At 39.9% G+C, this 19,032-nt stretch overlaps 1 protein-coding gene and 1 long non-coding RNA gene across 3 annotated transcripts in view; one reads left to right on the top strand and one right to left on the bottom strand.

Annotated features, from left to right (window-relative positions):
• The window catches only part of LOC143161923 (uncharacterized), a 38,171-nt gene extending 31,230 nt beyond the window's left edge, over window positions 1–6,941 (top strand). The window contains exons 2-3 of the long non-coding RNA XR_012995614.1: window positions 2,458–2,541; window positions 6,731–6,941. This is a non-coding gene — a long non-coding RNA (uncharacterized LOC143161923). The remainder of the gene's footprint in view (window positions 1–2,457; window positions 2,542–6,730) is intronic.
• GOLIM4 (golgi integral membrane protein 4) overlaps window positions 1–18,634 on the bottom strand; it is a 34,467-nt gene extending 15,833 nt beyond the window's left edge. The window contains exons 1-5 of one of the 2 annotated variants that reach the window (XM_076341401.1): window positions 18,317–18,634; window positions 3,242–3,316; window positions 1,966–2,015; window positions 1,170–1,223; window positions 502–652 (exon numbers count right to left, since the gene is read on the bottom strand). In XM_076341401.1, coding sequence (XP_076197516.1) covers window positions 502–652; window positions 1,170–1,223; window positions 1,966–2,015; window positions 3,242–3,316; window positions 18,317–18,503 — 517 coding nt within the window. In that variant the 5' untranslated portion in view covers window positions 18,504–18,634. The remainder of the gene's footprint in view (window positions 1–501; window positions 653–1,169; window positions 1,224–1,965; window positions 2,016–3,241; window positions 3,317–18,316) is intronic. The other variant, XM_076341402.1, reaches the window with a different exon arrangement.
• Window positions 18,635–19,032: the final 398 nt, after the last annotated feature.

Below are 19,032 nucleotides of genomic sequence, written 5' to 3'. Positions count from 1 at the left end.
AATACTTCATCATCCAAGTATACAAGGTGCAATATGTTTCAGAGAAGCTGATACATATAGAGAAAATGAGGTCTAAAATGTATATAAAGTCACTTCATAAAAAGGCACAATTAAATCTCTGATAGAAGTGGCAAACATTCTTAGATTACTCTTTTTTGTAAATGAAAGGCAAAGAGGCAAATTGATTTTTCCAGGTTTATAGAAACTTTAGAACTAAAAATGAAAGACTGGATAAACCAGCCACTGACACCTGACGGGCTTTTAAGTGCTGCGTTTCTTACTATTTCTCTAATCTAGATAGAAACACGAAGCACACATATGAATACATTTGAGAAAGAGGCCACAGAGAATCATCAATAAAATGTAACTTATCAGGAGGCATAAGATGCATGAATGACCTGTTAGCGAGAACAGAAACAATGCCTTTCTGTCTCACATCACACAAAACACAATGACAAATACACATTTTAATATGGGCAGCCAGATACAGGCTGCATGTACCCTTCAGCTTAGAGATCTCCTGCTCTTTTTCCTGCTGTAGTTGTAAGTATCGCTCCTTGTGATCACTGAACGTTCTGCTAAACTCTTCTCCTTGTTTTCGGTGATCTTCCTCAAGGTCAGCATGCTGTTTCTTTAGTTCTTCATGTTGACTCTGCAAACACCAAGTTGGACACTAAACAGTTCTGTATCTGCATATCTGGCTAATATTGTCTTTGGCAATTTGTTAAATAAGTCCAGATGAATAGGAAGCATTCATAACAAGAAGTTTATTATTCAAAGCATGCATATTGCAGCTCCTCCCAAACACAAAATGATCTCTGTGATGAGTAGTCTCCTGTTCTAGGGCTATGTCACCTCACCCTGCAGTTGCACTGTCCCATTGGGAGCTGCTGAATGTGTTTAAGGAATTCCTTACATGCCAAACTATGTAAAGTCTGATAAGTCAGCGTTCCATACAAGTAATTGCGTTTGAGAAGATTAAATTACCCACTGGAAAGCCTGACTAGGAAGAACTGCAGTAAAGCATCTTTTAATGGTACTGTTGTAAGCAGAAGGCACCATCGATGTACTAACATTCTGGAGTGAATTACCAGAAGCCAGTGAGGCCCTATCTCCCTGACATAGCAGAATGCCAGTGTCCTGTGAAACTGGATATCTCAGTTACCTACCTTCAACATCTGGTGTTGTACGCTCAGTGCACTGTATCGGCTATTTGAGTCTTGCTGTAAAACGAAAACACTAGTGTTAAACAGAACAATACTGTCATTCCTCTAACCTCTGTACATGCAGTTATTTAGGAGCCACGAGCCAAGCGACATAACTCCCCAGGAAACAAGTTAATATCTCCACTTGCTTTGGAACATAGCAAGCATATATACTTTGCACTTACTGCAGCAACAATGTATTTTAACTTAGGTTACTCAACTCACAAACTGCTCTCCAGTTTCAACATGAAGTAGCCATAAAATCCTAATTTACTCGCTTTTTATAAAGAGTTCTCTACAGGTCTCTGGCTCCTTTGCCAGATACAGCTTGCTTTCTGGCACTCGGTATATAAAACAAAGTTTCTCGATGTTTTTATACTTTCCAGTTCAAAGACCATGTGTTAGAAAGTTGTCACTGTCCTTTTCCCTGTGGACTAAGCTACAAAAAGATTTCTAGTGTCTTATTATTCCCGCTTCCCCTTAAAAATGGTAACATTGCATTTGAACTACCATAATATAAACAGGAGGATATTTTCTAAATTAATTTTCTGGAAAGATATTAGGATCCCCTATTACAGCTCAGATAATTAGGAATTGCAGAGCACTTACGCATGCAGAGTAGAAATTGAATAAGTGAGTGTTCTTTCAATTAGTATTTTGTGAGACCTCTTTGAACAGTTATAATTGCAAAGCATTTCCTTTTTCTTGCAACTCAAATAGCATCAACTATTAAAAACTTTTACTAGGAATGACGACTTACCCTTCCTTTATTTAGCGTTTCCTGTGCTTCTAGTTTATAAACAAGAAAATCTACAACATAAAAGGGAAAATACTGATTAAAAAAAACCCAGGAAGATTAGAATCTGTACTTAAATAACGTAACTGTTGCGTACATAAATTCTCTTAAGAGCTGAATACTTATGCAGTTACAATTTTCCAAAAGATCTTCAAAAAACCCTATGGAGAATTTAACAAAATGCTCAAATTTTGACAAAGTATTTTCATTAAAAAGTTTCGTATCTTAGTGTGAGATATAGGGGGTACAGGCTCAAGACTACAGATGGGTAACTAAATCTGTTACATGACCTCTCTCAGTAGAGGCCCAGTAGCATCATTCGAAACGAAAAGGACATTAATAAATCGTGTATTCTTGTACTAGCATAAAAAATATGTACTTCAAGAAATGTGAAAATCTAGACTAAGTTTAAATAAAACAAAAATTTCCCCTTTTGTTGCTTGATTCTCTTTTCAGGATTTGAAAATGCCGACTCACCTTTGCATAGCAATGGGACAGCTCTACACTAGATGGCACCAGAAAACTATCAAGAACTGCACAGTAAGAATAATTTCTTACACTTTCTTAATCTTTGCTAAAGTAGTTGTTTTAATTCAGCAGCTGAGTCCTCAGTTTTAAGAAGAATACAGGCTTTACTCTGAAAATTGTAGTGAATTTAGAACAACAAAAGACTCGGAGAAAACTCACAGGATTGCATTCTGCTGCAGCTTCATAGAGGGCAGATGTGTAAGAAATACAATGTGTGCCAACATTTCCCCCTCACACACCCCTAGAACTTAGTTTTAATCAGAAAAAGGTATGTAAGCACGTGTTTACCCTTAAGCATGTGTAAAAATACTGATTCAGAGTCTAATTTCACATTGATGGAATGCAGGAAAAGATTCCATGTTTTTGGTACAACTTTTAAATTTTCAGCATGCCGGAACAGGATTTACACATGCCCGTACCCCACATACGTCTTAGGTTTATGTACATCGATATACACATATTCTCTGTGTATACTATACCATGTTGCAGTGATCTGTAAACAGTACTAAAAAGATGATTACTTTTTCAAAAGATTAGATTAAAAAAATAAACTAAAAAGATGTACTAAAAAGACCACCACAGACCTGCCAAGGTGATCCTGCTCACGTGTTATACATTGGTAACTCGTTTAAAATTGAACAAAATACATCTGAAGTTACTTTCTAAAATAATCAAGTTATCTTAAATGTCAAAGTGAAAAGCATGTTTTTACCTTCTTTCGCTTTCTTATGTTCAAGCCTTTCCTTTTGTAATGACTTTTCTAATCTTGACCTGTGCTCATATACAACTGAAAAGAGAAATTTTGTACACAATTCATTTTAAAAGTAATAAACACAAAAAACACCACCCACCCTCAGCACATCCAGAGAGCATTGGCACAGAATGTACCAGGAAAATACAAGTGGAATGAGGTCATAGGATAAAGGACTGCTTGTATCATTTGGGACAGTAACTTTTTTCTTTTTTGCATGCTTTATTGATCCTGAATTCTGGGTTATTTCCATTGCATAAACATAGAATGTGTTAACATTCTACATGAAAGCTACCAAATCCTCTTTCCTTCTTAGGTATGCAGGTACGCATTTTCCCATTATTTCATTCTCTTCTGCCTTGTTTGTAAAGAGACAAGGAAATGAGACAGGATAACCTTACTGCCAGAGCAAATCCTTGCAGCAAACAAATTGTCACGAGGGAAGAGAGATGCACAAGAGCAGGACGGCTTAGAAAGGTGCAGTACTACACTAGACAGGCTGCTTAGGCTAAGACATGGGGAACCTGAGATCCATTCCTAAATTCTTCCAAAAACTTGGACAACTCAGTTTTCTGCGACCTTCTTTTTTGTAAAGCCTGGATAACAGTATCCTTTTACACCACAGCACTGTTGAAGACCCATAAACAGCAGAATGAAATGTTTAGGTATGGTGTCCTGCATTTCTTAGTAAGCATGTGCTGACAGCAAGTATACATATGCTAAAGCACCCTGTACTCGCAATATCCATATAATCTGAGGAGGAATTGGGGGGTTTTGAGTTGGTTTTTTTTTTCACCCCCCAGTTAAGGACATAAGGCAGAAAGAACAAAAGAAATCATCTGAAGGGCTAGGATAGCTAAAGTGTAAAGCTAAACTGGATGCTTCTCTGTAAGGCTAGGGTATCAGAGACTGCTCGTGAGGAAATAATTTCAGTTTTAGAATAAACTTTAATCTTCACTGATTTTAAAATCCATTTATGCATTTTCTTTAATTGAGTCAAAATACCCATACGATAGTCTAGAGATGAATGAAGACGTGTTCTACGTACAGCACTTCAGCCAAAAACCAACAAGCTGAGGTTTTAGGGGCACCACTCATAGTACAACCTGCAACACCCTCAACAGACCAGGTAACAGTAGTCATGCGGTGTTATCACGGTCCCCTCCAGCAGGGTCACTGACAAAACAAATGCATGTGTTTTTTTGGAAAGATGCTCTGACATCTTTGCCAAACTCTACAAGCCCTTTAACCTGACACTGCTACCAGAAGAGGCAGTTCTGCTGCTTGTTCTCGTACTGTCCTTCACTCCCACTGCTACGGGTGATGGGACAGCAGGACCTAGCAGTTGAGGACAGGGCATGTAACAATTTCTTCTGGTGGCAATGATGGTTTGTACAGTTTTTAAGAGAGCAGCAGTAACGACTGGCAGTGACCTGGAATGCTGGGTGGCATGGCATGGAACAGACTGCTCCAGGTTTGATCACAGAAGGCAGAAACAACCTTATTTCTAGATTTTTTTTATGGTATGACAACCACTCTTGGCCATATCAGTGGTCCAACAGACCGACCATGCCATCTCTCAGGACCTGACAAGAGCAGATGCCTAACACAGAATACACACAATGAGTTTACAGTATTTCCTTGGCACTGTCTCCCAGCAATTTATGACTCCCAAAGGCTGTCCAAGGCGCCCGCAGGTCCTTTGTGTACACCATTCCAAAATGGATTTTACGTTTATGAATTTGTCTAATTGTTTGTTGTATCCATGTTTATTTACGACATCCAATATCCTCTGGCAGAGAGTCCCACCACTTAGCTGCCGGTAAAGCAAGATTTCATTCAGGCCTGTGTTTTGAACATCTAGTTTCGGATGTCCCTCACAAGTGATGGGGCACATCAGTCCCTATTTACCCTTTCCTCACTACTCACTAGACTGAAGGATCATTATCTGAAATGGCCTACCAAGTTTGCAGCAAAGGAAAGATATTAATTAATAACTCCTGCAAATGTACAATTATATTTGCTCAAGCTCAGTTTAAACACAAGTACTTTTCACTGTCAAAATTATAATTTGCACTCTTTTAAAGAGTTATTAATTTGTATTAATGGAATGTGTGATTTTTCCTTCAAAACTAGGAAACTAATTTTCTGAGAAGTAAACCATTGGTGAACATAAGCCTTCGATAGGAAGCATCAAATAAAGATTTGTATCTTGACAGCCACAGAAAACTCCTCTTGCACCTTAAAACGTGTTCTTAATTCCACCAAGGTGCATTCTGCAGGCTCTTTAGCTACTGGCTTATCTACAAGTGTTTATGTTTTGGCTTAGAAGCTGGATTGCTAATCAATCCTTGTCACCTATCTCTACTTTGCTGTTTATCTTCTAAAGTCAAGGGCATCAGTCAAGATGCACTAATGTATCAACATCCTCTGCAACAAAACAAGCATGTAATGAATATTCACAGTCACCAGCAAGTAAGCTTCCAGCGAAGGGAAAAAAAAAAATGGCAGCACTACAGTAATGGTTTTGTCTAAGCACTGAAGACTGTGAATGCCAAATTACATTGCAAAAGGAACAGTGGTTGTAGCACAGCAAATCAGGAGAGAAATGAAAATCCATAATGGGTTTCCCCTCCCATGCAGTCAGGGGTAGAAACAGGCTTTTTAGCAAATAGACTAAACCACAAACAGATTCAGAGGTAATATTTTCCATTTCACTTCTTTGTCTGCAAGTGTACCTTCCTCAGCTCCTCCTTGTGTTTTAACAAATGTGGGGGGGAAACCCTGCACAACAAACCCATAATAAGGGCAGGAAGAAAGGAGAAAGAGAATGCAATAGTCTGGGTTTTAGGGACCGTGGTGCTCTGTACCTTTCACAGCTAACTGCATCTCTCCTGAGCTTTGGCTTTCCTGTCTTCACCCTGCACTTTCAAGCAATGTCTCTACACCCCTCCCCAGGTAGTGCATCCTCACTGCTACCTTCTGTGTACAAACCTTTGAAATACTGGAACAAAGCTGGCAATGTCTAAAATAGCCCTTCAGATGGCCAAAAAGGGTTAAGAAAATCTTCCTCATACATCTCTCCCCTTCTAGTTCATTTACTGGTTGGTTCAGCAATGTTTTTCTCTCATAAAAGTCCATAATGTGCAACGTAAGGAAGACTTTGATTAAGAAAATAATTATTAAGAAAGCATAGCTTCCATATTTTCTCACTTGCTCTTTTGGGGAGTAGGTTGCAGGTCAGATTTTGTAAGTACATATAGGAGTTTATCTCCCATAAATGTAAATTATTCCCATCAGTCAGGAACTTCCTAGGCAAGAGTCCAAACTACAAGGCTCTTGCTACTACAGCAGGGGATTTCTCCTTCTTCACTACCAGCCTGGATCTAAGATGTCTGAGCAAAAATCTCAAAGAAATAAATACACTGAAAAACATGTTTTCTATTATAGGTTTCCTAGCCAGCACGGTGGAACCTATGTAAGGAATCTGGCAAATTCCTACTTGTGTGATGCACCAACATGGCACTTCACAAATAATTTTTTCATAGGGTAAGTTCTTAATTTTGTACTGATCTTTCCACAAATAATTGAACTTTGTTTCTATGTTATATTTAATAGAACGGTACAAAAAAGGGGAAAAACATTGTCATCTAATGACTAATACGCACTATTGCAAAGCTGGAATAACTGCAGGTACCAGTTTAATTCTTTAAGTTACCTATATAACGTAACCTACATGAACGAACAAAGAACAACATGAATCCACAGAGAGGTGATCCAGCCCCAAAGAGCAAAGCCCAGAAACAGAACCGGTAACATCACAACTAGTTAAACCACCTTTTGCCTTCAACAAGGAAATATTTAACAGTTCTTGAATTGATCCCAATTAAATCAAGTCCTTGATTTAAGATTTTTCTCATGCAGAAAGGAAAGTGAAGAAGTGGGGGAGTGCAATGCTCTATAGGTTCTCAGAAGATTACACCACTTTGACCGTTGCTGAACGTTAATTGCAACACGGGAGTCAAGCAATCTGATGAAAGCAAGCTTATTTAACAGTCATGGTTTTTTCTCTTATTTTTACTTTCGACCTCTAAGCAATAAAACTATTATTAAGCAAAATAAGCCATTACTGTATATTTAAAAGAAAGTATTTCCTATTTTACATTATCAGCAATTTTGCAACTGTGTTACTTTGGTATTTTGGTCTGTCAGAAGCATGATTCAAGACTGTAAAATAGCCCAGCTCCCACTATCTTACATACTGGAAAATAAAGATTACATTGGGATTTAAATATGCATGATGCAAGAAATCTTATTAATTTCATTGTCATTGTTTCTCATGCAATTCTGCAATCTTTCTCTGAGCTTACAGTAATACCTTTCATTTAAAACCAGCAGATTTCACTAATCTTGGCATCATTCAATGTTATTTTCTCTCAGACTGTGGCAGAGTTGAACTGAAACAGCAGTGTGTGGTAAGCCACCCTGGCACTTGTCTAGTAACACTACGAAGGTCTGTAGAACATAGACTCATTATAAAAATACAGTTAATTTCCAATTCTTGTCACTGCAAATAGAACCATTTAAAATGTGAACCCATGCGAACAGCTTTTCTGCTGAGAGTAAAGCATTTCCATGAGCCAAGGAAAAATCCCTTCAATACGGGATGTAGGATAGATTTTCTAGTCCAATGACAATAATAAAAATTTTTATCTCAGAAGAGATTTCTTGACTCATCTGATGCTAACATCTCATGCTGGGAGAACATGTTATTAATATAGCAAGACCTGCTCCCCAAGCTTCCAGCTCTGTATATGATTAAGTCAGTGAATCTGGCTTCAAACAAGGAGATCCACTATTTCACTACTGATAATCTTATCAGAAACGGATTATCAAACTGTGGGTAGCTCCTGGACAAGTATCAGGATTCCCCGCCGCAGTACAACCCATACTGGTCACAGTATACACTCCACCTATTTCAAAGATTCTCAATTGCGAGTTTAGCAATAAACAGATATTCCAGTGACATAGCAAACATCTAAGAAACAATGGAAGTATCCCCACAATAAAGACTAGGAAAATTGTGTTTTAAGTATAGTGCAAGAAAACAACATTACAGAAACCATATATTTACAATATATCGAACGAAATATTGAAGCTCTTTCATATTTTATGCCCTTGAAGTTTTCTGTTTTGAATTTATACAAAAAGGACAGAAATAGAAGCCAAGATAATGTGAAACTGTGTGTGAAAAACAAGCATTTTTCTGGCTTAATTATGGAACAATTTTGCATACAGGCAGGGATGGACTGCTCTCATTTTGTTCACTGAAAACCACAACTGGCACTGTGTGCAGTGTCACAATTGCATTTACTTTAAAATAAACTCCTGCGCTTTTCAATTTACTCACGTGAAGAACAATCAAGTAATAGCTTTGTGAAATTACAGCCAGTCACTGCAAAAGAGCAGAATTCCTCCTGGCAAACTAAACCATTCTTTGGCAGCTGTGCTTAAAAATAACCATGGCTTTCACTTAATTCTCTAGTCATTTATGTTGCTCAGAGTATTAATAATTTTAAGAGTATTAAGTATTTAATATCCGGATCTTCATATTCACGGGGTTTGTAGTGTTTGTCATAGACCTACCACTGATTTCAATTGCACAAGGAGAAAGTAGTAACATGTACTACTTTCAAAAGATCCTGCACCAAAAATAACCTATCAATTAAAATAAACCTGTTCCTCTAACTCAGTCAGTACTCCAGTCAGAAACTAGAATTGGAGAATGGGACTGGAGCAAATTATGGAGATTTGGGTCTGACTAGCTTGAGTGCAGGCAGCTAGCTGTACACCAGAGCGACGTCCCACTGCATCGTGCTCGCAATGCTGTGGTTCTACATGAATGAGATATCCCACTGCTACTAAAACAGCTCCACACCGAGCTGGAGATGGAGACTGATCAAGTGCCTGCGCTTAGGTCACACTTTAGCTGTAAACCAGGTAAGACCTACCCAAAGATAACAGAGAACTGACTACGTGCATTTTTATATAACATTTTCAATCTTGGAACACTGGAATCTTTTCTGGGTAAGTTGGAATATATCTGAAAAACCAAAGAATAGCTTGGGAATTACCTGTATCCTGCTAGTTGATGTGACACTGACTGTTGGGAATCCATTAAAGCTCACAGCTGACTCCTTAAGTTGTGAGAATCCTGCTTTTGGCTCTATAAACTCCAACTCAGTCCCTGCTGTCTTGCCCAGGACAAAAATTATCATTGATGCTCTCTATGAAGCTTGCCTTCTATTAAAGGGTTTCCACACACTAACATTGCAGAGCTTGGTAACAGATTAGACAAGGTGTCAGAACTAATCATGAGAGAACTTCAAAAAGCTCTCAAATGTGTGGAGAGTTCAGGTAAGCATATCAGAAAATTCACATAGTTACCAAACCTTCAGTTTTGCATCCTCAAAAAGAAAAGAGGAAATCTGGAGCACAATGTGGAGAAGTGTTGCAGATCTTTGACTGAAGTTCTGGAAATGGGGGAATGCTGGGGAATTTGGCACACTAATGCAGTTCGCCCCAGAAACACATGCTTATATTTCTAAGAAATAGTTGTGGCCTCTATTCAATTAAAAGTATGACATGAAAATTAATTTCTAAATGAGTAAACATCTACATTTAATAGAATCCTTTTACTCCACCCTGCCTCACGTACTCCCTTTCTTAGAAGTCAATAACACCTCTAGGAAACAACAGATTTAAAAACAAATTGCAAGTAAAACGTAACGATAGGTTGGGATATAGGGAGGTATTTACCATGTTGAAGCAGTAAACTGTAATAGCTGCTGCTAAAAATAAAATTTTGAGAAGGGGTATTAAATGCAATTAAATATTTAATCCCTAACAGCTAGGCTTCAGGCATGACTTTTTAGGAAAGAGATCACATTTTCCATCCCAGAAAAGATTTCCTACGCACTCCACAAAAGATTTCTTCCAACCTTTGGTGCCACCCACAGTTATGACATGCTGGGTCAGATTAGCATCTCATCTTGCATATGCAGTTTTCTATACACCTATCTATGCTAAAGATTTTTTTTTTTAAATGATGATAAATGCAAATAGTTCAAAGAAAACCTGTTTAGTGATTTTAGACTTAAATTCTTAAGGTTAGCAGATTTACTTCTCAAAAAATTCCATTCCCTTTTCTTTTTATGATTTTCTTCTCTCCAATATTCTGCCATTTTTGTCATGACATACCAGACAACAGTTTCCGTCTCACATCATCTCTGAATGTCTGGGTCTGCTCAACTCTCAGCTCCAGGAAACAAGGACCTGTTCTTTCTCTCAAAAATTGTTTTAGACTTTTTTCAATTTTATGCAGAAGTCTAGTGATTCTATCTACATGGTGTTAGGATCTATACAAATATATATATTCAGAGACTAGCACATTGAAGAAAAACAACATAATCTATACATACACACACATCATGTTTTAACAGTCTCTCCTAACTGAAACATACATTTGCATTTTTATCATAATGGAATATGGCAAAACCTGATGTAATAGCTATGGTTATCACCTTACAAAACTGCTAAACCTCTTCCTTAAATTAGTTCTTGACAGCTCTAACACAGGGGACTTGGAGTCAGCTCCAGTTGTAAGTTTTGAAAAACAGCATACAGAAATCAATAGTTTGAGTTAGCGTTCATAATTTTTTTTTTTTGTAACAGAAGATCACTGTCAAACCCCAAAATATGCATTCAAGTATGACAGATTAACTGAAACACTGAAAATGGCATTGTTCAGTGTGATGGCATGGATAGGAATAAGACTGCTTACTACGCCCTCCAGGAACACAAGCAGGCCATACTTCTCTCAACATTTCTGTAATTAAGCCCTGGAAATGACTGCCAAACTCAGGGATCTGAGTCACCTCGGGAAAATAAGATACTAGGCTAATTTCAGATACCTGGGGGGGGGGCGGGGTGGGAATGTAAAGGAAGAGGTAGACTAATTGCAGTTTCTTTTATTTCTTAATTAAAAATACATAGTAGAAAATCTCAGGAAGTTTGGTTTATGCTAGATCACCAGAAAAAGATCAGAATTGCGTCCAGCTTGGAAGACCCCGCTTTAAACAAGGAACAGCATCCAAACAGGCTGAATTCCTTAAGTGCTTACCTCAGGCTCCAACATGACTAGAAATTCATGCCCCTGAATCCTAAAATCCCAAGAAAAATCACCCAACAAAAGATTCTGCCTTAATTAGTTCTTCTGTATAGTTCATTTTTTCAGTAATATGAATTATTTAGCTTTCATTACCATTAAACCTCAAAACAGCACCTGACTTTTAGCAGGACAGATGTAATTACTTTTTGTATGTAAGGATCCTATTCCAAAATGAGCGAAGTGAACTGTATTAGCCACAAATTGCTGGCAATATCCTCACCACTATATAAGAGATGCTATAATGCGTACTCAAATTTCACTGTGGGCGGAAACCTTACTCATAAGGTTGTCCCACCCAGATACACAGGCTTGTCAGCCTGTATCCTGCCGAGCAAAAACAACCAGCCCAATGAGACAATGTGTTTGGAACATCACATTTAAGGCTTGAGAATTCAATCAGTTTTGCTCATGTAGGAAGTAAGGAAGTAATTCCACTCTGTTGTTTTAGGCTTCGGTTTTAACAGCAACAATCTTAACTGAACCACTCCAGGAGTACCTAACTCTCAGATATTAGCTTTAAAGTTTTGTCAGTACAATTGCAAAGTCTCAACCACCCTGAAACTCTTCCCATATTGTGTGCTTAGCACAGCCAGATATCGCTTAAACTATGCTGTTGACTACAGGATTTCTGGCTCAGTTTGCAGCTACGATTGTCAGATCATGACCGTGGCTGTTTTACCCTCTGCTTCTCTGCTGGTCGCCCTCCAACAAAGCTGATTATGTTTTAGGTGATGCAGAAGCTGCTGTCAAACCTTTGCCTGCTAGGAATATGTGACAGAAGACGACTGTTGAAGAAGCCAGAATGCAAACTCGCCAAAGCATCCACCCATCTTGCATCCCTCCTTCTCTCTCAGCTCTGAAGTGTTCATAAACCCTGATAGATCAATCACTCACAAGCTTTAAAAGGCTTAAATCATCATCAGTAACAAATAGTTTCAGGATATTGGCTCTATCTTGCATCAGTCTGTTAGCTACCAGGCCCAATATTAAACTGGGAGGGTGGGGAGAAACACCACCACCCAGGGAACAAAACCACCTTATTATCTCACCCTGCTTAGCATTCCTTCAGATTACATGCTCTGTGATCTTCAGCCCAGATTCCAACCTGGGTGCAGATGTAACATTGCAGCACTGGTAGAAATTTATCCTGGAAGTATTATGTCCACAAGGAAAGTGATTTAAGGGCATTCGGGCACAGATTACAGGAATTAAAAAAAAAAAAAAAAAAAAAAAAAAAAAAAAAGGGCATTTGCTCAATTTATCTTTCCAGACATAGAATTCAGTTGCTGGGACTCTTACTCACTATGGACCTAGAAGCAACAAACCAGCTCCCTGAGTTAACTGAACCGAACAAAGCACCTTTTCTGTACTCGGATTATGAAGAAATCTTGATAATTCCAGATAACCCAAAATCTTCAGGTTGAGCTGCAAAACAGACATATATCTGTCTAAATATACATTTTTACATACATATATGTACATACAAATGCATATATGGATATACACTTACAGCATATAGACCTTCCATACTAAAATTTTGCACTAATAATTTCAAACATTTAATGTGGTTTTAAATATTTAGAACATTAAATACCCAGTGGAAAATGTGAATGGAAGTACGAAAGACAGATTCTTAGATGAGGTTACAAACCAAAGCACACCATTTCAGGAAGCCAGGTAGCAGAATTAGGAATGCCATATTTGCCATTTCATGCAGTACTGTACTTGGTGTTGAAGTACACCCATGTGCCAATAGTACACAGAGAACTAACCTCTACTGTTACAGTGCTACCACAGATCTTTCACATCTCAGATAGCAACAAAGCACAATCAAAATAAGCACTGCAGTGTTACTGTAATCTGAAACTAATAGGAATGACAGGAATTCAGGCTGCTGTTGTTATGGAGAACAACCAAACCATATAGGAGCTGCATAGATGTAGCTCTACTCGTATGATGCATGTGAAAAATAAGCCATCAAAAGTACTGTTAGTTCTTCTTAGCTCTGTCAACTTAAGGTACAAGTTTAAATAGAGTACTATAAAAGAGGGGTGAGATAGTGAAGTACATCCACATCTGTATGAACTTCAATAAGAACAGCTTTGGCACCTACATAGTTAGCATGCAGACATAATAAATATTAACCACTAAAGTTACACAGAACTATGATCTAGCATTGTAATGCGTTATGCAAGTCTCTATACATGAGCTGCTATAGATCTGATCAACTTCTAGCAGGTCACTTCCAAGGAGGGGCCTCGGTTTAGGACAAATGGCACAACAGGCACAGAGGAATTCTACATTTGCTTTTCAGCTGGTGCTTTCTAGCGCTGGATCACATAGCTTTGAGGAAATCCACACCTTGTCTACAGTAGGGCAGACTCTGAAGTTCAGAGTCCCTGCTGGGTTGGCTCCCAAGATTACAGTATTGTCTCAGACTGCACAGAGATTGCCTGAAGCCATCAGATACGTTAAGACTCTAAGAGAAAGAGCAGAAAATTAAGGTAGTAAAAGGCAATAAATGTAGGCTGTTATTAGGACTAGGGATTAAAACAGATTAAACAGATTAAAATAGTACACAAGGGGTTACTTAATACCCAGAGGATGAGAAGACAGAAGCTGTAAGGGCTAAAGAGACATTTGTAGATACATTCAATCTGGAAGCAGTCAAAGATACGATCAGGTTCATCTATAGCTGTCAATGCGTTTCTCTTCTAGCAACTGAAGTCTGTTCCTATATGGCCAATAGTTTAAGACTTAGCTTGACACATCTTTGTGGGAGGCAGAGAGTGTCAAGTCTTATTTAGTATTTCTTAAAATGATAAAAACAAGATTATCTTCATGTTTCGAACATATAATACTCAGAGAATGAGATTCGAAAATAATCAGCTTACTGGGAAGATCAGCTTCTCTATGAAAGACCTTATAGATAACAATGACTTTAGGTTTTCTTAGCAGCCAAGCAATTTTGTGTCATCTCTAAATTTTGCCTCCGGTATTCCCTTTGTGGGTTACAAAAGCAGCGCTACTTTCTCCATGCCCATCAGAACTTTGTTAAAGAGAGAAAAATGCCAAAGTTTGACATTCATTTTTGTGAGTTTAGCTTTCAAATACAAAATCTTCTACAACGTGAGCTGTCTAAAGGGGGTGAGCTTAAGATCCCAGCCTCTCCAAACCAGTTATTCTTATCATGTTCCCCAAGTCTGCCATCCTTCCAATCGCACCCTGGTCTTATTTCAAGAGGCACAAATACTTCTCAGCCGAGTACCTGAAGCTGCGAACACCAGAAAAAGCAGAACTCCCTACAACAACAGTTGTATGCAGCCCTCTTCAGATCAGGTGCATGGGCTAAACAATTTTGAGACCTCTTCCTGCACCATTTTTCAGTGATCTGTACATTCTGCCTTGGTAGATGAGAGTGCTGTTTTCCCATGTGTATAGAAGATCTAGCCTGGTTCACACGCTGCGTTTGAGCAAAACAAGGCAATGAAAAAGATAAAAATCTAAGAGAACTGGCTTTTCAAACAAAAACAGAAAGCACTGCTCATTCAGGCACGAAGAACTGGCAAGTACCAAAAAGAAGGTTCTTATTACCTACATAGATGGAAAATCTAAAAAACCGTGCAGAGATAGAAAAATAGTAGAGGGGCCAGAGGAAGTGAAGGGAGGCTACACTCTGAGCTACACATGAGGATCCTTCTTAAGATTCTGGGCAAACCAAAGGCATCCAGGTCCAAAACTGTGACCTTATACATAAACTTAGGAGTTACGTTTCCTTAAGCATTTCATAAACTGACTCAAGTTTCACCCAGAAGCCCTAACAGCGTTCCTCTGCGTACAATCAGGAAAGCAACTGTCTTTATAGGCACCAGTAATCACAACAAAACCCAACCAAAATTGAGAAAACAGGCAATATTTCACTGTCATCCAAGCATTTCAATCCAGTCAGCCTTCCAGGAGCACAGCCAGCCCAGCACAATACAGCCTCAGGATCCTCAAAAAGACAACTTTAAGTTGTTGCCTTTTTTTTTTTTTTTTTTTTTTTTAAATTTAAAACAATAAAAGCCTACTGATTAAATGTTTGTTCAGGAAGTAGAAGTCCAAGGTTCGGTTCTCTCCTCAGCTTGTAATGAGCTTTAAGTCTTATTTAATCACCCAGAAGAGAGCCGTAAACACTAAGAAATCAACCACTGTTGATACAGCACCCTCTTTTCCTCCTGGCAATGCTATGTCAGTGACCTTGCCCTTTAACCGGTTCCTGTTTCAAAGATTTCAGAGTGCTCCCATCATACTTCAGGCCCTAAAGTTATCTCTAGACCAGTATCTACAGAGAAACTGATTACGCTGCATGGAAAAGATAAGTTGCACTGCTTTAGTAGTGATACATTTTGTTGTTCTCATAAAAGAATAAACTTAAAGAATAATCTCTCATGTTGTTACGGACAGCAAAGAGATGTAGCCTAGATATTCTTAGAGGTTTTTTTGTTTGGCCACAGAAACATTGTTGATGTAAAATCCAGGCCATTTAAAATCAAAAGTTCAAAGTGCAGTCAGATACTGCACCTGCAAACACAGGATTTTCTGTCAGCATTTTATGTTGTTTCAAAGTCTCTGTTTAAAGAAAATTCCTTCCTATTGTTCCATATCAAAGAGTTAAATAGGAAAAGTTCAGAAATGGTTTTGGTGTTGTCTATCACCGGTTAGCATGGTGCTTGTGTATGTCCAGGTAAGTTGGGCATAGGCACAGGTTCTGAATTCTGTATGTTCTCCTCACTAATAAACTGCTACTGTAAAAATCCAAGTGATTATAAGGGCAGGCCATCCCAGAAAGAGTCATTAAATGTACAGGGAAAGACAGGGAAGAAAAGTTTATTTCTAGCTCACTAGGCCCAAGTCCTCAGGCATACAGGTCCATTTACCTTAGTGGGAGATTAGGCATCTAATGCTTCCTGCTGCGTTTAGTATGTCCCTGGGCTCTCAGCCTCACCCTCTTTTGGGTACATTAGCTATTGCAATAATACAGGAAAATTTTAAAGAACCGATTTTATTGTTACATTATGATTTTCCTTGTATTCTGTGACTTAACTGCTAGTAATATTTTTTTTTTTAAACAAGGTTTACTGCTACCATACTAGGCATAGATAAGATCTCCTGCTTAATAGGCTTGACACATTGCCATGGGCCCCAGAACCATGTGGATTTATTGCACTGATAATCAAATGTATTAATGTTTTCAGATTCTGGTCCATTATTTTACATTTCTCATTGATACACTGAAACAAGCAAGAGAATACTTATATAAAATGCAGCACTGTCACCGCATTTATCAACTACTAGTTGCCTGCTGCTTCCATAAACTTGCTTGGATAGATGATGGCTACTCAAAATAATGTTTCAGGAAAGTTTAAACTTTCATGGAAATATATCTGATCAAGAGAATCTCTCCTCTGTGTTAGGATAAAGTATATTGCATGCTCCTCTTTGGTATAGCCAGAGCAACAGAAAAAGCTAACTTGTTGAATTTTAGCTTGAGAACAAGATGTTCCTGTGTCCTCTTCAAATACTGTTGGCAAATATACAGACTAGCAAAAGTAGCCCTTTAGCCATCTGCCACATACCCATCTCCCAGCCAAACATTTATACCTTTTTCACGACTAAAATGAAGGTTTCTGTCAAATTTTTCCATGGCATTACCTGGAGATGGCTTGAAATTGAAATAACTAAGTAATGATGATCTCAGATTGTAGCTAAACATACTCAAGTAACAAATCACTGTAAGAATCTAACAGCATAAGCCCAATTCTGCGCTCTCTGCATAAAAACTGTATGTTTCCAGGCATGCTTTTACGTATGCTTCCACAGTGAAAAGTATGGTTGAAGATCACCCTGAAGTTAAGTACTGCTACAGCTGCTAGAGCAGACCACTCTTATTCTTGTTTTATACAGTTTTGAGAAATAAAACTCTAAAGAGTTTTGAAAGTTGGCTCTGGACTTTGTATATGCCGACCTGATAATCTTGCACTTGACAATTAGAGAGGTGCTGAGGTCTTGCACTTCCTAGAGCACTGATGCTTCACATATATATCTGCTGCTTTGCATCTGATGTCTGGACATCTTTTCATCTTCAAGTACAGGACACCCACATTTGGTGCATCCTTAAACCAAGACACACAAGGATCTGTATTTATGTGGCAGCTTTAAGCCAAGAAATTCAAAGTTATTCCAAAAGTAATAGAACAGCCTTATCCAAATAACTTATTTGAACTTCACTTTCAAATTACCCTTTAAAAAAATGCTTTATTAGAATACTCCTCTCCCTCCTGGACCTATTTAGGTATTATGCTGCCCAGGAACTGCATTTTTGCAGCTGAATGTTCTCTCAGCAGCATAAAATTAATGCTGCTAAGACAACACAGAAGCACACAAAAGTCCCAGAAGTGGATGTACTGTTAGATGAGCGGCAAGCAGTATGCCTGCCTTTTTCATTTATACCAGGAATTGCAAAGTGATGGGCAGTCCTTTGGGAATAAGAGTCACTCTATAAAATATGTGGGAGTGAGGGGGAATTAGAGCTCTCTCGGAGTCCACGATAAAAACTCACACCGACTTCAGCAGGGCTAGGATCCTACCCACGGTTAGATACCAAAAGCCCACAGGCTGGAGGGAGAGAAGGGGTAGAAGCACATATGGAGCAAAACTTTGTGAGAGGTTGGACAGCTGGAGCCCAGACTTCCCCAAAGGAGGACGAGGAGGGTATTCTGCAAGCCTTAGGAAGGGGCGGCAGAGGTTCCTGCCGAGGTAAGTACCTTGTAACTGAGCTGAGAGGGACTCTTGATGCTGCTGGTACTTGAGCGCCGTGGCCTCAGCCTTCCTTAGCTGGCCCTGCAGCTCGTAGTAGAGCATCGCCCCGTAGAGGAAGCCAAACACCACAGTCAAGAGCAGGAGGGTCTGGAAAATCCGCTTCTGTTTTCGGGAGCACATCCCGTTGCCCATGTCCCCGGCGGGGTCCCGAGGGCCCCCGCCCCTCACGGCTTAGCAGCGGGCAGCTGGAGGCGGCGGACGACGAGGCGGCGACATCGGAGGCCCCGGGCCCGCGCCGGGAGGAGGGAGGGACGGAAGGAGGGAGGGGCCGGCCGAGCGCCTCAGTCCCTGGGCACCGCCGCGGCCGCGACGCCCCGGGCGGCTTCCCCCTGCCTGCGGGCCCTGCGCGTCGGAGCGGAGCCGGCGGGACCCTGCGCGGCGCGGGGCGGGCGCTCCAGCCGCATGCTGCGGCCGCGAGGCTGCCCGGTGCTGCCCGGCCCTCCGGCGGCGGGAGGGGGAGGCCCCCGGCTGACTGTCCCGGGTCCCTGCGGCGGGGGCGGGCAGGGGCGCTGGCTACCGCGGCCTGCGGGAGAGGGGCTGCGGCGCGGGGACGGCTCCCTGCTCTCCTCAGGCGGCGCCTTCAGCCCGGCCCCGCCGCGGGGACCCGCCCGGCCGGTGACTCTGCCACCGCCACCTGAGAGGAACAAAGGCAACTTCCCCG

Source organism: Aptenodytes patagonicus, chromosome 6 (assembly GCF_965638725.1).
Source record: "Aptenodytes patagonicus chromosome 6, bAptPat1.pri.cur, whole genome shotgun sequence".
Classification (NCBI taxonomy): Eukaryota; Metazoa; Chordata; class Aves; order Sphenisciformes; family Spheniscidae; genus Aptenodytes; species Aptenodytes patagonicus.
Note: the sequence above shows the minus strand (reverse complement) of the source record. Positions and strands in the feature narration are given on the sequence as shown.